Source organism: Pygocentrus nattereri, chromosome 16 (genome assembly GCF_015220715.1).
Source record: "Pygocentrus nattereri isolate fPygNat1 chromosome 16, fPygNat1.pri, whole genome shotgun sequence".
NCBI lineage: Eukaryota > Metazoa > Chordata > Actinopteri > Characiformes > Serrasalmidae > Pygocentrus > Pygocentrus nattereri.
Genome location: NC_051226.1, coordinates 18,923,542 through 18,946,239, shown reverse-complemented (window position 1 = coordinate 18,946,239; position 22,698 = coordinate 18,923,542). Strand labels below are relative to the sequence as shown.

General features: G+C 40.7%; 2 protein-coding genes across 3 annotated transcripts; one reads left to right on the top strand and one right to left on the bottom strand.

The window, feature by feature from the left end:
- Positions 1-894: 894 nt before the first annotated feature.
- Positions 895-15,766, top strand: slc23a1 (solute carrier family 23 member 1). Its single transcript, XM_017698692.2, has 14 exons — positions 895-1,039; positions 2,780-2,941; positions 4,267-4,424; positions 7,170-7,258; positions 7,366-7,433; positions 8,264-8,445; positions 9,870-9,990; positions 10,237-10,393; positions 12,148-12,295; positions 12,413-12,518; positions 12,790-12,919; positions 13,881-14,024; positions 14,160-14,255; positions 14,600-15,766. The coding sequence occupies exons 1-14, from the start codon at positions 959-961 to the stop codon at positions 14,860-14,862; spliced, it is 1,905 nt and encodes a 634-aa protein (XP_017554181.1). The 5' UTR covers positions 895-958; the 3' UTR covers positions 14,863-15,766.
- On the bottom strand, positions 15,020-22,461 carry prob1 (proline-rich basic protein 1). 2 transcript variants are annotated; one of them, XM_017698691.2, is made up of 3 exons: positions 22,031-22,461; positions 21,828-21,890; positions 15,020-21,505 (listed from the first exon to the last, which is right to left on the bottom strand). In XM_017698691.2, exon 3 carries the CDS (start codon positions 21,327-21,329, stop codon positions 17,112-17,114), a length of 4,218 nt encoding a protein of 1,405 aa, XP_017554180.1. In that variant the 5' UTR covers positions 21,330-21,505; positions 21,828-21,890; positions 22,031-22,461; the 3' UTR covers positions 15,020-17,111. The 2 variants fall into 2 exon arrangements, with proteins under 2 accessions (XP_017554180.1, XP_017554179.1); XM_017698690.2 differs by having other exon boundaries at positions 22,036-22,461.
- Positions 22,462-22,698: the final 237 nt, after the last annotated feature.

Here is a 22,698-nt window from a genome sequence, read left to right as displayed (position 1 = left end):
GTAATGACCCTGAGTCACACATAATTGTGGTGATCTGACGTTATGGTGGCTTCCCAGGTCAAATGTTAGCATGTAGCTCCCTCTGCTGGCTGTAGTCTTAAACATACTTCAGGCCATGGTCTTGAAGCTTCCCTGCACTACGCGTATTGTAGTGTTTTCCAGCTATAAACTCATCAACTAATTATAAAGCTCTTCCTGACTTTAAGTGGAAGTGAAAGAGCATGAAAACCACACCATGGACCGGCATTCTCTAAGGCCACGACTGGGAACCTCTACTTTTACACCCAACTTGCGTAATCCTCATCTTTCTCATCAGGCCTGATAGTGGACTTGTTCTTAGGTCTGTTTAATGTGGGTGTGAAGGTTGATGTAATCGAACTTAACCATGAGTGGGTCATATATTATACTAAATACGGTGTACTTATTACTAAAGCATTTAAAATGCTCGTCTGAATGATGGCTTAAATCTCTCCCACATTTTTCTTCTATGCCTTGTTTTTATTTCTTCAAATATACTGTGTTTTCATGAGTTCATAAGTTTCATAAGTCCCTTTGCTGTCTTTCTTGGAGTCAACCACCATGATAGTTCCCCAAGTCTGCACTGTAAATTGGAGAAGTTGATCGTGCTTATGAAACAAACCCATTCAAAACCTTCTGATACTCCTGCCCCCAAGCCAATCATTACCACCCAGATAACTACATTAAGTCTAAAATCAAACCTCGTGTGCTTTGTCAGTCGGCCTGTTTTTCCATGCTCCTGAAGGGTCTTTTGCCTCTTTATGCATTTTGCTTTCTTAGAAAGTGGTGAGCTGATGAGCATGGGTGAGTAAAGTCCAGCCAGCGGCAGATCATTAACCTTCCTAATCTAGTCATACTCTCTCTTCGCTATAAAGCTGGCTTTCTGAGGCCCTCCAAAGAATGAGGAGGCACGTGGCTGCTGCTGCTCGATGACACCAATATGGGGCCTGCAGAGCTCACAAATATATCCAGCCTCTGTGAAGGGCCAAGGAAGCACACAGAGATGGCAGCTGAGCCTGAGGTAAAATAAACAGAAAGATTGCACTGTCATACTCTGTCTACTCTCTGTAAATGAAATCAATAATGCATGAAGAGCATTTTACTGTGAACCTGTGAAACCAAGTTTGTTAGATTAAAGCAACAGTCTTACACAGTGCACTGTAATTTAATGGATGAATCTTCATATTCTTGGCGTATGAGTATGGTTCATGGTTTCCATTATTGAGATTATGGAGCACATTGTGTGTTAGTTCTTACTGGTTCTAATGCCCAGTATCAGGTCCTGAATACATGTTTAAATACTAGCTTACTTTTATCTAATGTAACCGACTTTTGATTTTTTTATGTAAATACATGCGCAGTATAAGTATAGTTAAACTTATCTACCTTCCTTATTGTTTTCACCACTTTTTCCGAAATTAACTGAAACAGAAGGAAAAATGAAATGAAAGTTTGAATCTTAATGTGATGGTAGCTAATGGTGATAAGAAGCTTTCATAGACAATTGTCCTTGCTAAAGGCTATGCACAGCACACAGTTCAGTACTCTTGGGTGCCAGGACTTTTGCCCCATATCTATCTTTTGTTTGCCCTGACTTCTTGTAGTAAAATTATAAGGACAAAACATTTTGCTTCATCTGGCAGATTTAATTTAAACTGTAACCCTGTCTTAGTTCATATTTTTCATAACTAATGACTGAACTGAGTAGTAGTTTATGTTCAACATAAATTATTCAGACTAAGAGGAAAAATCTCTGTAGGAACTGTTAACTTGCTTATCAGCATTGCACTGTGTATGTTGATGAAATGTGATATGAAATTTAGATAAGAATTGGTTCCAGTTTTCGCCAAACCACCGAATGATAAGGAGGAGCATCAGATTAACATTACCATATAAACATCACCACAAATGCAATAAATAATACAGTGCAAAAGTCACAGAACACCCTTCATTTACACAACCATTAAGTACAAGATAGTGTTGCCGCCCTTTGCCTTCATTACAACTCCCACTCTTTTAGGAGACTCTTTCAGTTTGTCAAATTTTTCCAAACCTTCAAAGTTCAGTATAAGGAATTGCATTTTCTGTTTCTCACGATCCAAGTAAACCAAAACACCTTCAGTCAAGTGTAGTGCTTGATATTCTCCTGATATATCCTGATGTTTGTCTGATGTGACAGTTTTGGTGGTCCAGATTTTGCATGATTGTGGGAGTTCCATCTTCTATAAGTTTTTAATCATTCTTCTGAACTCCAGTTTTGGGAACTTTTTTTTTTTTATTTATTTTTTTTAAACCTTTGACTTTCCCTTGCCCAAGTGATATGTTTTATGTCCAATCTCCTCAGATATATATCCTGAAAAATGAATAACTTCTTCATTATGGCTGGATTGTAAATTAAATAAATGAGGTGTGGCACTGTAAATCACAAATAAATAAATATTACATTAATATAGTATGATTCCAACTACTGATTTTTTTCTGATGCTTCTCATCTTTGCTTATGCAGTGGTTCTTTATTAATTGTTAGAAAGAATCTAATGTTAGCTGGTGGCTGATTAAGATGGCATTGATTGTTCAATGAGCTGGCCTAAGTCCTTGTCAATGTTCAAAACAAAAGATGCCACTCTCTGACCATCAAAGTGTGATATGAAATTATGAAAGTACTGTCTTCTCGTTACAGTCTAACCGAGTACAGTTAATATTTGAAGCAAAGAATGAAATTGAAAACTTAATGAATAGCCATGTTTGCGGTCCTTTCCAGTTTTCACTTCTAGATGGCGGCATGTCAGCCGAGGTGCAGGAGCTGGGTGGTGAGGAGTCCAGACCGCCTACAGGATCCAACATGCAGGCACCAGGCTTTGATATGATTTACAGGATCGAGGATGTACCACCCTGGTACTTGTGTATGTTGCTTGGACTTCAGGTAAAAGAACCATAAGCAGTGTTGATTTTCCTCTCCTGTGTGGATCAGAGGTTTTAATTCAGTTCGGTACATAATGACATCTCAGATTTCTCTACAATTTGATTATTTTGGTATTCAGAATTATTTTTTAAAATGTGTAGCATATAGCCAAAAATCCGATCTGAGCCAAGCTTTATTTCTATATTTGCAAATAGCCTGAGAATTTTATTTTGGCTGTGAGATGGGTTGGCAACCTGTCTTTCCTGCATTCTGCCCAATGAGTGCTGGGATAGGCTCCATCCAATACGTTCCGGATGAGCTGATTGTGATCCACAACTGATCATCCAACATCAGTACCCTTCCATCCATCCATGCATCCATCCTCTACTGCTTATCCGAATCTGGGTCGCGGGGCAGCAGCCTAAGCAAAGAGGCTCAGGCCTCCCTCTCCTCCGCCACCTCCTCCAGCTCTTCCGGAGGGATGCCGAGGTGTTCCCAAGACAGTCGAGAGATATAATCCCTCCAATGTGTCCTGGGTCTTCCCCGGCGTCTCCTCCCCGTTGGACATGTCTGGAACACCTCCCTAGGGAGAACACCCCAATGTACAGGCGCTGAGCCGGGGAGCTATGAGTAAGCCCACTCCTGCCCGACACCTCTCACCCTGGACAACCCCAGAATGGAATAAGGTCCAACCCCTCTCGAGTCTGTTCCAGAGCCCCTACCATGTGTTGAGATGAGCCCAACTATATCTTGTTGGTATCTCTCGGCCTCATACACTAGCTCTTTTCCTGCAAGAGAGATAACGTTCTATGTTCCAAGAACCAGTTTCAGTAGCCGAGGATCGGAACGCCAAAGCCCCCGTCTTCGGCCAACACCCGATCCACAATGCACCGGCCCCCCATAAGCGCCTCTCCCAATGGGTGGTGGGTGCGTGGGAGAGTGGTCCCATGTAGCTCTTTCGAGCTGAGCCCGGCTGGGACCCGGCCACCAGGCGCTCGCCGAGGACTAGTCGCGCCCCTAACATCAGTACCCGACCTCACAAATGTTAGTTGCAATCAGATCCTCACAGCTAAGTAATTGCAGTTTATGAAACAGACAAACAATGAGACAAAGTAATAAAACAGGCATTGAAATAAAATAATAAAATAACTAAAACTTAAGACAACAAAACTTTAGCTTTTTCTAAATCATGATCCCACTAAGGTTTCATAACTTAAAAAGGAAGAAACTGATGCAGTCCATTCAATTAATGAATCTCAGCTGTGGGGTTTACAGTGTAACTGTAAAGGATGCTACGTCAATGCACTTTTACACCACCAGTATTCTAACTGTTCTTATCTCTCCAGCACTACCTGACATGTTTCAGCGGGACAATCGCTGTGCCATTCCTATTGGCTGATTCAATGTGTGTGGGGCGGGACCAGTACACCGTGAGCCAATTAGTTGGTACAATTTTTACCTGTGTGGGCATCACTACTCTCATACAGACCACCTTTGGAGTCAGGTGAGTGTGCTAGAGGCTGTTTAGTTATAAGAAATTGTGTATTGTTTTCTTTCTGTTAGTTAAAATCCCTTTAAATAAGCACATCTGAGAATAGTCACTGCTCACAAAGAAGAATGGAAGAAAGCCCTTCTTCCTGACCAATGGAATGTTCCATCAGCAGCCTGTTAACAACATCTAAAATGAATGAATCTGAGCTGAATGTGAAACTGTTTCCTAATTTCACCTTGAAGAGCTCCTGTATTTTTTTGTAATTATAATCCCAAACCTATTTGGTTTGGAACTTTGTTATGCCAAAGTAAATGTGCTGGTGATAGAATTTTGCCAATTTTTTTGTGATTTTTTTTGTGTTTCAGGGTTAAAGCCATGTAATGGACACAAGTTTCTATTAAGTGCAATATTTGGTTTGACAAGTAACTATTGAAAATTCAACAAAAACAGCCCATTAGTGGGCAATATTAAACATGTGTATGATCAGACCTTGGAAAATCAAGGGCTGAATCTCAAATGGCTCACTGTTCCCTATATTATGCACTATGTGCACAACATTTTGGCTTTAACACTTTAACACTTAACAAATTTTGCACTATTGCACTTTATGTGCAGTATGAATTGTGCACACATGGCTGAATCTAATGTGGTTCTTTGTTAGACACACTGTGCTCTGTTTGCAGTAGCCATTATTTTGAGACATACGTTGTGCACTTTGTAGGGAGAAAGGAGCCTTTGAGATTCTACCTATAACAGTTGGCGGCATCTTTGCGTCACCTGACCCGAATACTGCACACTGATTGGCTAAACAGATTTATCAGGTTCCGCTGGGGGGGGGGGGGTTGGGGGGTGCTGGAGCCTATGCCAGCGGTCATTGGGCAGAAGGCAGGATACACCCTGGACAGATCGCCAGTCCATTGCAGTATTCCCATTTATATTTCATGTTTTTAAGTTCACATGAGCAATTAGGCACTTGAATGGTCAGCCAAGATTTCCTGATTCACTGGAAAACACAAAAAGGTCCCTCATCCATCACTGTGAGAAAGACCAGAGAACACAGCAGTGATGTGCAACAAAAGGTTTCTGAGCTGCACGGATCAGGAAATTGTTACAAAAAAGGAGATAGGCAGCTGAAAATGTCTAATTTCCACTATCAGGGCAATAATCAAAACACCTGAATAATCAACCGAAGAGGGTGTATGTCAGTACTGACCCCATGCATAGTGAGGAGGATGGTTCAAATGGACAAAGACTCCCCAATTGTCTACTCACAGATAGAAAATTACATTCATTAGTTAGGTCTTTGGGTCAGAATGTCTCCCAAACTACAATCAAACACCACCCATATAACCACAAGTTGTTCGGGTTGGTTGCCAGAAGAAAGCCTCTGCTATCAAGGACCACCAAAATCAAGCTCCTACTGTTTATCAGGCGTTACTGGAATTTTCATTGGGAGTGTGTTCCATGGTCAGATGAGACCAAAACAGAGGATTTTGGCAACAAACACCTATGGTGAGTTTGACATGGACAAGATAGACATCAAAAAAGCAAAAAAGTCCCCCATCCTCACTGTAAAATATGGTGGTGGATCTGTGGATCTCCCAAAGGCCCTGGACAATTTATTCGGTTACATGGCATCACAGGTTCCATCAGGCACCCGCAGAAATAAAACCAATACCTGACTGCTGTAGTCAGGAAGCTTAAACTGAGCCATAGTTAAGATCTTCCAGAAGGACAATGATCCAAAGCACATCTCAAAATCATCTCAAAATTGTTTCACTGACCACAGAATTTTGCTATGGCCACTCCAGTCGCTTGACCTAAACCCATAGAAAACCTGAGGGATGAGCTGAAGTGGAGAGTCCACACTGTGGGCCTCAGAAATCTGAAAGATCTTGAGAGGTTCTGTGTGGAGGAAAGGCCTCAGATCATTTGCCATGTGTTCTCCAGTTTCATTAAGTGTTATATGAGAAGACTCAGAGCTGTTTTCTTTGCAAAGGGAGGCTGCATAAAGTATTAAATGAAGAGCTGCCAACAGTTGTGGCGCTCAGATTTGAGAAAGATATATATTTCCTGATAAGAGTTAGGTTTTTCAGTCATTGTGCTTGAAAAAAGGATTTTTGTTAACATTTTGAATGAAAGACCAAAAGGATAAGATAAAGAGAAAAGATGTTCTCAAATATTTGTGCACAATTTCTGTTTATTTGCTGAGGTTAACCAATTGGAACAAATAAAACATAAAACTATTGCAGAGGGCACATTTTATGATTTTTTTCCCTTCAGTATGCAAAATTCAATAAATAAACAGTAACTGGGCTAAAATGTGCAGAAGTGTGTTCTCTGTAGAGGATGTGTATTTTTTTTCACTTAGAAAATCAACAAAAAAATTCTTTTACCAGGGTACTTAAACTTTTGCATATGACTATGTGATAGCTCAATCTTTTTCTTTGCTGCTTAAGACCTCTGCACAGTACAGTATGTTCATAATTTGGCCTGATTGATGACCCGTGACATCTTGTTCTTCTGTTTCTGTTTGCCCAAGAGACCGCCATGCCCTGAGACAACACTTAATGTTAAAACACTGTTGATTAATGATCGGTAGACAATGGTCAGAATTTGCTAACTGATGTCGAAGATCCTTAAATTCCTGAGGAGAGCAAAGTGCTGCCTTTTTTGTAGATGTAATCCTCATTGTACTGAAAGGTGAGTTTTTTTGTCTATTACTCTGATTCATGTCTGTGTATATGTCATACCCAGGTTGCCCCTGTTCCAGGCCAGTGCATTTGCTTTCCTTATCCCTGCTCAGGCCATTCTAGGACTGGAGAGGTGGAAGTGTCCTCCTGAAGGTATTTTGTCTTTGCTGTCTGCTATTCAGCATTACTTATGGCAGTCAATGTGTCTCTGTTTTTAACGTGCCTATATGTTTAGTGCTGCATGGTATTGTGTTTTGCAGAGGAGATTTATGGAGACTGGACCCTTCCTCTCAACACCACTCATATCTGGTACCCCCGGATTAGAGAGGTAGATACATGACCTATTAATCATGCTGCTTCTAAAGGTCCACTCCAAATGTTTATGCGCAAGAACTATTACCATAAACATAAACCTACTTACATTCTTGGTGAACAACTGCATGGCATATCAGCAGCACCCTCTGTGGTCTGTCTTCTTTTGAATTGTGGGCAGTTATTGCGAGGCTGTAGGTATAAGACATGTATGAAGAAGTTTACATGTTTTAATTTGGCACTCAAAGAAATACATAACTACACTGTAAAAGTGTACTGCCATATGACCTAAGTTTACATTTCATGTGGTAAAAAAGCTGCTTAATCAGTTTTAGTCCAGTCTAGTGAGTTGTGTAATTAAAATACATGAACAAAAGTAATGTTAATCAATCTAAATGTAACAAGCATTTTCACAGCCACTGTCCTTTTCCACTTTCTGCTGCACAAATGGCATTTGTTATGACTGGGCTGGTGCTGTTTACCTTCGTTTATATGAGGGGAACCTCTGTTTATATTGTTATTATTGTTTTTTATATACAACTTTACAGTCATAGCCTTGTTAGTGTTGGTACCAGAAGAATGCAAATGGTTACCAGAAAAAATCATTTTGGAATTGAATATAGTGGGAATTGATTGGTTTTATTGTGTCCTGTTATTTGTCTGGCAGTAGACCATCCCATTCCGATAGTCTGTCCCTCAAAAAAAGCTGCATTGGCTAATTTTGGCTAATAAGCACTATTTAAATAGAATTAACATTAATTGAATCTGATTTACCTCTGATCAGAATACCTACCTTGAGCAATCCCACACAGTCCTGTTTGGATTTTTTTTGTCTGTGGTCTACAGATTCAGGGAGCCATCATCATATCCAGTTTGGTAGAATTGGTTATTGGGTTGGTGGGGCTCCCTGGGCTCCTGCTCAACTCCATCGGGCCACTGACTGTTACGCCCACTGTGTCCCTCATCGGCCTGTCCGTCTTCCAGACTGCAGGGGAACGAGCAGGCAGCCACTGGGGCCTCTCTCTGCTGTAAGTACACTAAGCCTTCAGCTTTATCTACATTTCTACTGTCTTTCTACTGACTTTCGTGGATAATTCATTGTGTTTAAGGGATTTGCCTGTTTTATTAGAGTATATAGCACATTCAATATAGTTTGTGCTAGGAGGATAAAATTAAGTGAACATATAATAAGTATTTAATAGGTTATACGACATATGTCAACTATGAAGTGCAAACATTTTCACATACTTGTCGTATGCAAAAGTTTGGGCACCCTGGGGTCAAATGACCTTTTTTAGACTTTCTAAGTATAAATACGTTTTCACATCCTCAGCAAAGAATACACTTCTACACATTTTAACAAAATATTATTTTATTAGTTTATTTAGTAACATTTTCCAATATGTCAAACTCAAATTTGCAGAAACAATCCCATATTTAAGTTTCCTGTAGAGGATGTGTTACATTATCTTCACTTAGAAATGAACAAAGTATGTAATTTTACTGGGGTTTTTCAAACCTGTGCATATAACTACATATCAATCTGGCCCTAACAGGAAATTTGATTTATTAAATGTCTGCATAATTCAGTTGTCACTGAAACAAACTCTTTCAATTTGGTTTCATTTGAAATACGCTGTTCCAGAAAAATGAGTCAGAATTGTTAATAGCTGTGATGGGAACTAGACATCTGAAGTGCTTAATGCCTCTAAAATCACAGTAAGCTGTTACACGAAAGGGTTACCAATACTCTGCCTGATATACAAGAGACATTGTTTACGATTGCTTTAGGCTAAAGTGTACTTTACAATCCATTTCTGGTGGATAGATATATGCAGGACATTATCAATTTTTGAGTCAGTAAATATTTGCAGTGTAGATGTTGCAACCCCTAGTTCCCATCACCACCACCAAAAAAGAAATAGAAAAGAAAAACTCAGATTGCACCACCTTAAATGACTTTTCACAGATTAATTTCTGTAGATATATACAAAAATTCCCTTTTATGCTGAAGAATCCAAACCTTAACTTAACCAGGGGACCAGCCGTATGTCTGGAGAAGTGAAGTTTATTCATTTGCGCACAGGTACCAGACACCTAGCCAACCCATAAGACACTGGGCTGATGCAGTTTTATAGCAGGACTGTTGCCAAGATTAGGCTCAGCCTATACATGACAAGTGACAGGTGAGAAAGACATGACCATGTAGGTATAAACAAGAATAGACACAGTACAGGCAATACAGAATATAATGACATATAATGCAACACTAAACACATTACAAAGCAGTACATTTCTACAATGCATTCAAGTAGTATATCATCTACATTAGCAGGATATATTTTTAATATGCAGTGATGAAATCCATCTTAAATGTCAACTTCGCTGATTTTTTGTCATATATGACCATCTGTTCATGTGTGGGGTGTGTGTGTGTTCTCTTTTTCTCCAGGTGTGTCTTCTTCATTGTGCTCTTCGCTCAGTATCTGAGAAACTGGGCCTTCCCTTTTCCATTTTATTCTAGACAGAAAGGCTGTCACACCACTCGCTTCCAGATATTCAAGATGTTTCCGGTATGAATCAGCATTAGCTTAGCGACTTGTTCATGGGTGCTCATCTGCTCTCGGTCACTCTGACCCAGTTAAATCCCTGCTATAAACCTTTAAACACCCAGAAGCTTGAACTTTATCATACTCATATCGGATTCTAATTAAACCACACCCAAGTGGCCAAGTTCACTTTCACCTCATATGGAGCGAGTCATTGTTGTCCTGAATTAAATCTCTATTGTCCTCACTGCATGTTTACCTTTTTGGCAGATCATCATGGCTATCATGCTGGTATGGCTTGTGTGTTATATTCTCACTCTGACAGACGTGCTGCCCAACGACCCATCAAAGTATGGCTACAAGGCTCGCACTGATGCCAGAGGGGAGATCATGTCCCAGGCTCCGTGGTTCCGCATCCCCTATCCCTGTGAGCACTCCTTCTCCCTCTCTTATCACCGCACATATTCATAAAGGCATTGCATATTGTTCTGCTGAAGTTGATAACCATGATTCTAAAGGCAAGAACTGATCTTCAGTGATATTTTGTCATAGTAAATAATAATAGTAATAATCAGTTTAAATATTATTTCTCTGTTCTTATAGTCAAGGACACTTTACAGCAGGATAGGTATTACATAAACATACAGAATTTAGCACACAGGCAAACTGTGACAGACCTGTAGTACATAATTAACATGGAAACAGGAAAACTGATTAAAACTAAACGGATGAGACGGACAGTGAAAGTACTGGGAATAAAGGAAAGACGTGAGCTGGGCTTTGAAATAGGAGACAGAAATGTAGTCTAAAGATTGTGGACAGTCTGAAAGTTGAGAGGTTTAGGAGACTTGTATTAAATAATCTGAAAGTACTGGCAAAGGGGAACAGGGGTAATTTTAGGCTTTGTAAGTTTATACTGAACAAGCAAAATAGCCACTTCAACTGACAGATAAATAGAGTGGTGGAGATTTTTATAGAAAGAGCAAGAGTTTTATTCTGCACGTTTTCAAGATGAGGATTTAGCAGGTGTGCCAATAATGAGACACCATAGGACATTTAATTGGATGTTAATGAAGACATGGACAAAGGTTTTAGCATCTTTAATGTTCAGCATGGGAGACCAATATTGTGAATATGGATGTAGAAAAAGTGCTCTTGAAAAGTGCCTTATGTTATATTGGGGTTGTGCCTGTAATAGAAAAGTACCACTTTTTTGACTTATAAGTGTATTCATATTTGCAAGCTGATGTGATGTATAGCACAACCTCTTTTTCCACCTTCTCTGCCAGCAAAAGTAAACCAGTAAACTTGGTGGTGAGTGTGAAAAAAAAATCCTCATGTGCTTCAGTGTCGTCTAGGTGCTTTCTGATACAGCAAAGAAAAGCAGGATATGTAGCTTTTAGCCCTCATTTTTTTCTTTTTCTGTGTGGTGGATGTAACTTTTACCAAGCATCCAAATGGAGTTAAATTGTATTTACTAGTTCTAGTATCTGGTCCAACTGTTTAGTGACGACGGAACACAGTGTGGGGTCCAAAACAAAGGGCTAGGTATAAACTGAACTACAAGATAGGATTTACCAATCACTCTATTAAAGGCAAATGGAAAAAAATGAAAATCTCTAAACAAAAATATATACATTTTTGCTATGTTCAGAATCCATAAATCATTGAATCAGTCCAAAAAAGTATAATTGGCCTTGCTTTCTCTAGGAGGATCACTTAGAGCAGTGTTACACAATGCAGGCATCCATTAGTAGATGTAACTGAACTGGCAGTTGGCATTCTCTTCCAAGCATGTTGAGCTGTCCAAAGACATTGTGTTCAGAGTAATTCAATGATGGCTGGCTTCACATGTCTCAGAGGAAGCATGTACTAGCCATTACCCTCCTTGTTTGGTACTATTATGTGATAGGTCAGACCTAGCTAGCAGGTTTGAATTGGCAGTGACTAAACTGGGGAGAAAATCAGACAAACAAAAAGCCCTGCTAAATAGGTCCAGAAATGATTTGTTTGCATTGTGCCTGAATGCTGATGATCTATAATGGAGAGTACTGTTCTTTGTTAAACTGAAGCTGTTACATTTATGTTGAAATAGAGCTTTTCACATACTGTTGGGTGATTATTATGCTCTGTAGTAGTAGGCCATCTGAAATTGGCTCCTAACACTGTTATCTGCCCTAGGTCAGTGGGGCTTACCCACAGTAACGATAGCTGGCGTGCTGGGAATGTTCAGTGCCACACTAGCTGGCATAGTGGAGTCTATTGGAGATTACTACGCCTGTGCCCGTCTCTCTGGAGCTCCCCCACCCCCTGTTCATGCCATCAACAGGTCAGAGAAAAGCTGTACCACAGGAATGACAGCCCTAATGCTGTTTACTACCGACTCTAAATTGTGAGTGTAAAGTTCCCTCGTAGTTCTTGCTATGAATTTGAATCTTTTTTTCAGAGGGATCTTCACAGAGGGCGTGTGCTGCATCATTGCAGGCCTGCTGGGCACAGGAAATGGCTCCACTTCTTCTAGTCCTAATATCGGAGTGCTTGGTATCACCAAGGTGAGCAGTGGGAACAGCCAGTCTTCACTATAATGCTGAAAATTCCAAGCTGTACCATATATGAAGCAACTCAAGTGCTGCTTGTTTGGTTATCAGGAGTGGAACTGATTATATACAGATATAACTGTATCTGCAATGCTTTTTTACATATTGTTTCTTCAGTTTTAAGCTTTATCTTTAATTTATCCCATTTTCAAAATGACCACAAATGAAACAGCATGCTGACAAAACCTTTTATTATACTGAGCATGTTTAATGGATCCCTATGCAGGTGGGCAGTAGACGAGTGGTGCAGTATGGTGCAATCATAATGTTGGTTTTGGGGACCATTGGCAAGTTCACAGCTCTGTTTGCCTCACTCCCAGATCCAGTGCTTGGAGGCATGTTCTGTACCCTGTTCGGTAAGAAGCTCTATGAATTTTGATGAGCTGCATCCACCAGGTGGCAGCATAGAGCCATGCAGCATGATGGCGCACTACATGTCATTTTTAATAGAGTACGTTTACAATATGGGTTTTACAATAGCAATTGTAACGTGTCTGTATAATTCAGGCAATGAGTTGTAAATAAAGTCATTTAGAGTGCTTTGACATGAAATAGTTCATCTGGAGAAACTTACTCACTCTAGGTTGTAGAGAAAGGTGGGCAGATTTCTGAAATGAAGACCAGGGACATTACCAGTTTTCAAATGTTTGGGGAAAAAGGGGGCGGGGCTGCAGTGTAACTTTGTAAACCGTGGTTTGAATGGTTGAAAAAGTGATGCAATTAAAAAAAATTATGCACTATTTGTTGATTGCATGGTAGCCTGCATTGAAGTTAGTATGTCTATGCAAATCAGATAACTTACCTATCCCCAGGTAGTACTGCAACCCTACCTTTGCTTTTAATTCCTGGGTTACTTTGCCAGCCCCCTGCAAGCACATTGTGAGACATCTGTCCGTCTGCTTTGCAGCTCTGTCTTTCTCAGGATTTTCTGGTGTGTTTTTAATTCAGTTAAAAGGGGGGACATTTTCTGGAGACAACCACCATAAACAGGGACTGTCCCCAGAAAATGGGAACATCGGGTCACGCTATTTCAGAGGCATTCAAATTCCAGATATTCCTCTCACCATCACTGTGAACCATTCTGACGCTGAATGTTTCTCTAGAAAGGAGCATTTCAAACTACTCTGTGTGACTTTGTTTACATCTTAACCATTTTGAAAATTATTATATTATTATATGTAATATAACTAATTCCCAATTATATGGCCCAGTTTGACGCCTGGATTCAGCTCGATTTTTTTTTTTTTTATTTGATGTCCTTTACAATACTCAGTTTTGACTGAGCTTTGGTTTAGTTAATCTTGTTATTTTGTACAGGTATGATCACGGCTGTGGGTTTGTCTAACCTGCAGAGTGTGGACCTGAACTCCTCACGGAACCTTTTTGTTCTGGGCTTCTCCATGTTCTCTGGCCTTATGCTTCCCAACTATCTGGAAACTCACCCAGGCAGCATCCAAACAGGTCTGTCTGCGGTCTAAGACCCCTCGTTTGAGTGTTTGGCTGAGACCATGTAGCCTTCTGTGGACGCATTATAAAGAAAACTGGCCCAGTGTACATGGTAACATACTGATCTAGATTGCTAATGTATTTTACTAGGTATGCCAGAGTTGGATCAAATCCTTACAGTGCTCCTGACTACGGAAATGTTTGTTGGAGGATTCTTAGCATTTTTATTGGACAACACCATACCAGGTATATACACCATACCAGGTTTAAACAGGATTTAAGTGAAAAAAATGGCATATTGTCTACAGAGAACAAACTGCAAATTTTAGTGCACATTTCTGTTTATTTGCTGAATTTAACATATTGGGGAAAAAATCTAAAATGTGCTCTAACTTTTGTGCAGGTCACATTTTATGGCTTTTTTCAGCTACAGTAATTACTGAATTAAAGTGAGAATAAGTTTGTTCTCTGTAAAGGATGTGTACTTACTTTTGCAAAATCAACAAAACACATCTTTTGATAAACTTGATAGAACTAGTCCTATGAGTCTTTAAGCTGCTTTTACTCTATTTTTGTATGTTTGCGTACAGGGACGAGAAAAGAGCGTGGCCTCTTAGAGTGGAAGGCTGAGGATTCTTCTGTTACAGGTGGTGTGAACTCAGACACATATAACTTCCCCGTTGGCATGGGGCTGGTAAGGCGGCTTGGCTGCCTGCGCTACCTACCTATCTGCCCCACTTTCCAGGGCTTTAAGCTACGCCAGCGCAGAAACAGCTCGTGTGAGGAACAGGACTTCAAGAAAGTTAAAAGTGTGGTGATTGACACTCCAGTGAATGTAACCACCAAAGTGTAGCCATAATTTTGTACTTTACTGCTTGAATTTATCGTACTTTTACAAATGCTACCAGATTTTTCAAGGGACATTTTTTCATGTATTTATTGCTGCATTATGAGCACTAAATGTTGAATTCACACTTTAAATTATAAATATACACGTATTCACAGTGCCAAACTGTGAGCGGGTCTTTTAATTCAGAATGACATTGAGCAGAAGGTGATTAATTTGGCTAAAATAAATGGAGCGTAAATTGTTTGTGAGTATTTAATTGTATACAAAATTCAAAAGTGATCAACAAAAAACTCAAAAAAATTCTTCAGATTCTACAAGAGTAAAGATGCAATCATACATCTTTTTGTAAAAATACAATGTTAAGCATTAACTTAAATGAACACAGTTCTACTATGTGATGTAGGATATTTAAGAAAAAGGCTTGATATATTGTTAAAACAATCAATGTATCTGACATACATACTTCTAAAGTTTAAAAAATATACACCCTCTTTTGTCTTAGTAAATTAATCGTTAGGTGGGATGTGTATGTGTACAAGAGTGCCTAAGGGCAGTGCAACATTTCAGCTAAATACTCCTGATTTAGGCACTGGTCTGTGGATCTGTCTCTTTGTTTCTGTTTTCATTGATTTAAAAGAAGCATAGACAGATCTCCATCCCTCATTCAGCTCATTCATCACAAAAGTTCAGTGGGATTTGCAGAGAGGCCTTCGGTGAGAGCACAGACCTCTTGTAAGCAGAAGTGACAGAGAGAGAACAATAAACACATCTACAAGGCACCAAAGGAAAGTGACCCGATACATACTTTACAATACTGTGCGGATCAGTTCCAATTAAACAATTTTAGCTCATATAATAGTTATAATGAACATAACTATTTCAAAATAAAATGACACTGTGCAGCTTATTCTTTTTGTTGTGTTGTTACTAAGTGTTTTAAGAAACTGCTTTTAGCAATGTTTACAGTCAATAATGTATATTTGATTTGATTCAAGCTCCAGAGACTGTTCACTTAATTAGTGACCCATTCATTATATGCTAAACATGTTAAAAACTCTTGTGTACCTGGGATTTTCCGTTGACCTAAGCTTCTTCTGACAAATGGTGTTCCACAAATTTGCAGCTATGACAATGAGCTTAAAACAAAAGTAAAGCACAAAAGGTTGATCTATATGTATTATTTGTTTTATTTTTAAATTACTCATCAAAAATATTATAGTTTTTACTTTTTATTTTTTTTGTTTTAGTGATTTTATTGTGCATGACAAACAGCCGTGACTGATTATTTGCATTTGAAACAAGGAACAATTGTTTGTTTTTCAGTTCAAACTGTAAAAATATTTTCAAATTATTTTCTGTCCTATATCAAAATTATTTTGATTATGTAAAGAGGATTTTATTTTGATATCTCTCAGTGGTGTTACAGAAACATAAAATGTCATTTACAAAACATGACTAACTCTGAGGAATTTTAGATTTCTGATCAATTTGGGCTAAAGTACTAACAGGTTGCAAAAAGATTGTCAGCGGTGTGATTTTTAAATTTAAATAAAATAACAATGTGAAAAATAAAAGTTTTTATAGATATGATGTAACTGAAAAGTGACTGAAAAAAGCTCAGATTTTTGTGATAAAGTCAGTGGCATTTCAACTATCTTTTACACTTTCATACTCCATTTACTACACAATGATAGAATGACCCAAATATGCTGCATGTTTAGTGTGTGGCTACTTATGCATCTATTCATGTAAGGACAATGGGGTATTCGCATGTGAGTAACTGACATTTGATGTTAACCACTTAGATGTTGTATGAAAAAACAATGCATTCTATTTTTTTAATAACAAAACTGATTAAGGACAGTTTAGGTATATTTGTGAGATAACTGAAATGTACTTACACTTACTCATACCAAACTGTTTTTTTTTTCACAAGTACAGTAACTGTGTGCGTATATTTGTTTGTCTAAGTGTTTAAATAGTTTTATGCGGCTCCTGCAAAATTGAACACAATGATGGCATGACTCACCCATGTCAGCTGAAAATTCCTGGAGGTAGTTTTTTTTTTTTTTATCAGAGATGGAATATTGAACAGATAGTTTGTATTATTAAGATTTTGTCTGTTATAGTGTCTCTTCAGATAGTGGTGTGCGTCTTTAAGCAGCTCATGTTCAGCATTAAAAGTCTGTGGGTCATCTAGTTCAAAAGGCCTGCATTCAGTTGTACTATGAAGTCATATGCCCTGTAAGATCTCAAGGCCCTGGTGGTTGGAGAACCTGAGGGTGTGCCTGGACATAAGGCAGGCAATGTGGACTGTAAATGGCAGGGATATGAAGGGAGGGCAGGGGTATGGCACATGGGGAAGGCATAACTGTGCTGGACAATGTTTGCTGTGGCAATAGGACCTCTACATATTGGCAGGTCTCTGGGTCAAACAGCATTTTGCGTTGCGGCAGCTGAGGCATGTCCACATAGAAGCAGCGGCCAGTTTCGGGGTCTAGCAGCAGGTGGCGGGGACTCTGCGCCAAAGCTCCACCTACTTCCGGGTACAGCATTCCAGCACTTCCTCGTACGACCTCAGAACCAAGGGTTGCAATGAACGTTGTGCACTGCTGAGTATCTGGAGAAGGCATTTTCTGTCTGGTATCTCCATTCTCTGTCTGTTTAGATGAGCCTTGTTGTGCTGCATTTCCATCTGTTGGGCATGGCTGAGATAGAAATCTTACTTCCTCTGACAGCGATTTCATCAAAGGGACAGGACCATTTGCCATACCAGGCTGGTTGTGAGATGGTGTTTGCACCAAGACAGGGCCTTGAACATAGCTAACTGTTCCCATATGAGGAGAGATTGTCTGGTAGCCCAATGGGTTTGGTTTGTAGAAGTATGGTGGGAGTACTGGTGTTGGAGCAACAGTTAAGAGGCAGGCAGAGGGTGGCCCAGCTGTACTTTGTGATCTGGGAGGTGGGCCTGGGGTCTGACATCCATCTTTGATTGTAGAGCATGCCTGTTCTGATTGCTTACAGCTATCTAGTTTGTCAGAACTTGCCATAGGTGGACTGTACTGCAGTGCAGCTGCCAGAGGTTGCCTTTCATGCTCAGTAGAGTCCCTGTGTTTCTCATATCCTGGGTTGCTGGAGTCCACAGACTGTCCTTTTTTGAATATCTCAGTTGAGGTCCCCTTGTTAGTCTGTAGTGCAATGCCTGCCCTGTTTGTTTGATTCAAATTTGTGTTGCTGCTTTGGACATCCATTTGGCTGATGGCTGTCTGGCTGTCCTTTGCCTCTGGAGAATTTGACAAGGCACAACTGTTTGCCTCGGGTGTGATAATTGGGTTGACCTTTATAAATCCAGCACTGGGATCTTTGTCCCTGTGTGGTTCCAGGAGATGGGTAGCTTTAGTTGCACATCCTCTGGGAGTGGTATGAAGAGAGGCCAAATCCCTGATCCTGTCCCGTGCAAGTGGTGGAGTCACTTTCCGCACTTGTAGCTTTTCATCTTGCTTGTATCCCTTTCCCTTGTCCTCCCCCTTGCTGCTAATTTGATGAGGTGTTGCAGGTGGAAAACTATGGGTACGGTCCTCAAACTCACCAGGACCCCTGAATGACCGGTTGTATGTGTTTTTCACCAGGCTCCGCATATCCCTCACCACATGCACAGGAGCTATGGTCTTAAATTTTCCCTGGCTTTGAATTCCCATGTTCACTGGCTGCCCAGGTGGCCTGGGATCTCCACTATCACTCTCCTGCTCTTTCACAGGACTACACTGTATAGGCTGGGACAGGACATTACTTGCTGTTCTTGCATCCAGATCATAAGCCAAATAGCCAGCCATTGCAAGACATTGTGTACTTTCTTTACTCTCACCTTGTTTCTCTTGCTTGTCCACACTGGTACTGGGGTCACTCTTGATATTGTTCTGTTTCTGGCCTCCCTGCACTGTGCAGCATTCCTCAGGTGTGGTTTTCACTGCAGCCTGTTTGCCGATGGCTCTGCTTATCGCTGCACTTGAGTTCCATGCTTTGCCCTTTGCTGAGTCACAGGATAGCTTCTGTCTTGGGCTCTGGCTGGTAAGTTGTGCCACCTCCTTACTGGGGCTCAGCTTATCTTTCTCACTCTCTGGAGAGACGGTTATTTCAGTACCACTGCCCTGAAACTCAGTCCTGCCCAGGCCACTGAGTACAGGATTAAAGATGTGTTTTGTTATCAGTTTAGGCTGTGTTTTGGAGCTAATGCCCGTATGTTCTTTAATAGAGCTGACTTTTGTTTGTGAGTCAGTCTCTTGAGTAGGACTTTGGGAAGAACATAAGAGAGGACCTGTGGCCAGGTTCACTTTAGTAGTTTCAGTGCACACCTCATTAACTGAAGAGGTCAGGTCTTCATTGTTGCTGGTTGTGTTGTATGCTTTTGTGGGAGCAAAGGCTCGGTCAGAAACTTCCAGAGCACGAAGGTTCTCTTCTTGTTGCATCTTCTTTGAAAGGACAGTTGTAATGATGCAGGAAGCCTTTTTTGTTTTGCTGGATGTTTCATCAAGGGAAAGTGACTTCTGAAGCCTCTGCTTTCGCTCGTTTTGGGCTGACTTTGGTTCTGATCCATAAGAGTCCTGGTGAAATGCAGCAGGGGTACTGTGCTGACGCTGGAGGATGTCCCGAGGACGGATGGGTGTAGCTGGGTCCTGGATGATAATGCTGCTGCTGTTTTCATTTGTAAGAGGATCAGCAGTATCCCGTCTTTTCAGTTGAATTTGTCTCTTTGGTACAGTCTTTGCCCCTCTGTTTACTTCTTCATGATTTTCCAAGGCCACATCAATGCATTCAAAACTGCTAGCCTCTGAGCAAGCTGAAGTGTTATGGTTGTTTGTTGATGTTTTAGGCAAGCTGAAAGACCAATCATGGAAGGCTCTATCCGAGGACCAGCAGCTAGAGTTGAAAACATCCAAGCAGTTTGTTTCAGGACAAGAGGATCTTGTGTGGTCCAGAGTGGCGAGGCGCCTCACTTCAGTGTTTGTCTCAGCTAGCTTTGTTGCCATGCTGTACACTCCTTTGGTATTGTCTGCAGTGCTGCAGTGTTGCCTGGAGCTGCCGCAGGGTTTTGGGGGAAGCAAACTTGACAGCAAGACACCTTGTCGGCTCTGCTTTTGCCACCTCCAAGAAACAGGAGGGCTCCGTGGCTGGTGTTGCTGCCCAGTTGCGAGGATACGCTCTGAATAACAGTGTGGCGGGATTCCTGACTTCTGCTTGTTGGCTGTGAGGGTAGAGATGCAGCTTGCAGGCAGTTTTCTATTTCTAGCTTTGAGTGACAGCTCTGCCTGCTCCTTTTCAACCCCTATACCCTGCTCTGTCCCCTCCCATTTCATAGGACCAATGATAAACCCGCCTCCTTCAAGCATATCCTCAGCACTGAGCTTATTGGGACTCTCTGTCAAGCTTTGCTGATGTGTTGGGGGCACTCCTTTTGGCTTAGTGCCAGTTTGTTCTTGCCACACTTCCTGGCTACATTGATTTCCTTCACTTGTGGTCAAAACAATGTTGGAGGCTAATCTGGATTCCAGGCAGTCGGATTTCTCAACATGTTTGGTGTCAGCGCTAGTCTTGCCACTCCTAAAGTAATTCCATGTTCTTAGTAAAGAATCTGTGCTGGATGAGTTAAATGGTTGAGCTGTATTTGTTCCAGTATCCACAGAGTCTGTGGTTGTAGTATTAAGATTCTGAAGTTGTGTTTTAAGACTTGATGATAAACATTTAGTTTCTACCAACAGAGTATTTGCACCAGACGAAGATGCTTCACACAGCTTAAATTGGTGTTCTTCAGTTAAAGCTGGGGTGAGTCTGAGTTGCAGAGTGCTGAGGTTCTCATCAAGCATAGTATCAGGTTGAACATTTTGATTATTTTGTCTGAAATAATCCCATGGTTTGGATAAAGGATCTTTCCTAGATAGGTTTAGTGAATGAGTACTGTCTTGTTCAGCATACACAGTATTGCCATTTGCTGGATTCAGGTTTAGAATTTTTATTTTAGAGCTTGATTGAAGAGGTTTTGATTCTAACAACAGAGGATCAGTGACAGACAAAGAGGCTTCATCATGTCCACAAAGGGATTCTTCACTTTTGTTCTCTGAAGATCCATTATCTTCATCCTCCTTTGATCTGAACTCTTGCAACAAGACATTAATCTCAGGTGAGCAGCTTATTTCTTCTGAAGGATCTACACAGAGTGTAAGTTCAGATGACGACGGCTCACATTGTGTCTGGGCACAAAGAATGTGTGCCTCATCCTCCAAAGCCTCACTATACTCACTAAGAGAGCAAAGGGCAGTGCAATACGAACTTGATGAGTCATCCAAGGCATCATCAGCCAGCACTGAGATATTCTCCTCCTCATCTATTTGTGTTGGAAGCTCATTGGCTTTTGAAGTAGAGGATGAGGGCGTCACATCATTCAAAATGTCATTAGGAAAGGTTATCTTTGACATAACGTGAGGGTTGGTAGTCCTAAAAGACTTGGAAAAAACTAATTAATTTCTTTGTTGTGGCACAGCAGAACAAGCAGGCAGCTTTCCTATAAGGTGGGCCAGATGCTCAGTAATGCCTGAGACAGAGGTGTTAGATCCAGCCCAGCACTGATACAGCAGGTCACATTCTACTTTATCTGGCCATGAGTTCAGGGAAAATAGGGGAAAAAAGAGAAAATACATATTACAATTCCACCCATGGAACATCTTTAAACAAAGATACCTTCTAACTACTTAGTTTAGTTGCACAATTCTGGACAAACTTCGTTTACCTTAATTTTAATGCCTTTGTTACCTTTACACTATTTAAAAAAGAGAATGCATTGCATGATCTCCTGGCCCCTGAAAGCATACACTGCTCTTCCAGTGTTTGTGATTGACTCTGGATGTTCCAGGGTGACAGGTGCAGTTACTGTACATGAGGCTGTCCTGCCCCCAGGCCAGTTCTAAAACTCTCACCTGATTCATGATACCCACTTGGTGCAAGTCCTCAAACCAGCTTGAATTGAATCCTGTCATGGACTGGAAAAAAAAAGACATAGAAAAACTACATTTGCAATGCACCTTTAGATAACTGCATATAGAGCTACAACAAGAAATTAGGTCAAGTACCCTCTTAGAGCCTGTGTTAAAACAAGAGCTGCAAATAAGATGAATCAGACCTTACTTTTTAGCTGCTGAGAGTTGGCCCTGTTAATGGGGTCCAGGCCCAGGAGGAGTTTAGGTGGTAGTGTGGCAGTTAGCTTTGACAGCAGGTGCTGGTCCGGCTGAGCTGGAGCTTGCCTCTGGAATCCAGCTAGCATGGCCAGTGCAGTCACAGGGCCAGCTAAATATAGCTCCCTCAGCCCCATAACACTATCATCAGAGAGATAGGGCTAGGACTCTATGGAAAGTGTTGGGAAGTACCGGATTTCTAAATAGTCACTCTAAATAGAGTGGTTATATGGGTGTCATCAGTTCTTTTCTACCACCAAGTACATATTTTTTAGTGGATCTGAAATAACTGAAATGGTTCCTGAAGTTGATTTTGGAATACTGCATGATTTTACCTGGTAAAGATATGCATAAACTGCGAGTGTATTGTGTTATGCCAGTCTGCTATGAGACCTTTGCAGAATGAAACCATGCATGCCATGACAGCTAAAGCATGTGGACCAATTGGTTTTGGCAGAGGTGAATGTTTTAACAGCATGATATAATGGGCTATATGAATATAAACCCATTGGTATCATTGCACATGAGCACTCTGGGTGTCTCAAATGTGCATAACACTCTGAGCCGATCACTGGAGACCACTAAACCTGGGGTGCTATGTTGAGTGAAAGGGGTA

Coding starts and splice junctions, on each gene's coding strand:
- slc23a1 (XM_017698692.2), top strand. CDS start 959: ATGGGGCCTGCAGAGCTCACAAATATATCCAGCCTCTGTGAAGGGCCA. Junction 2,942..4,266: donor GTATGTTGCTTGGACTTCAG/GTAAAAGAACCA, acceptor TTATCTCTCCAG/CACTACCTGACATGTTTCAG. Junction 14,025..14,159: donor CCCAGGCAGCATCCAAACAG/GTCTGTCTGCGG, acceptor GTATTTTACTAG/GTATGCCAGAGTTGGATCAA.
- prob1 (XM_017698691.2), bottom strand. CDS start 21,329: ATGTCAAAGATAACCTTTCCTAATGACATTTTGAATGATGTGACGCCC.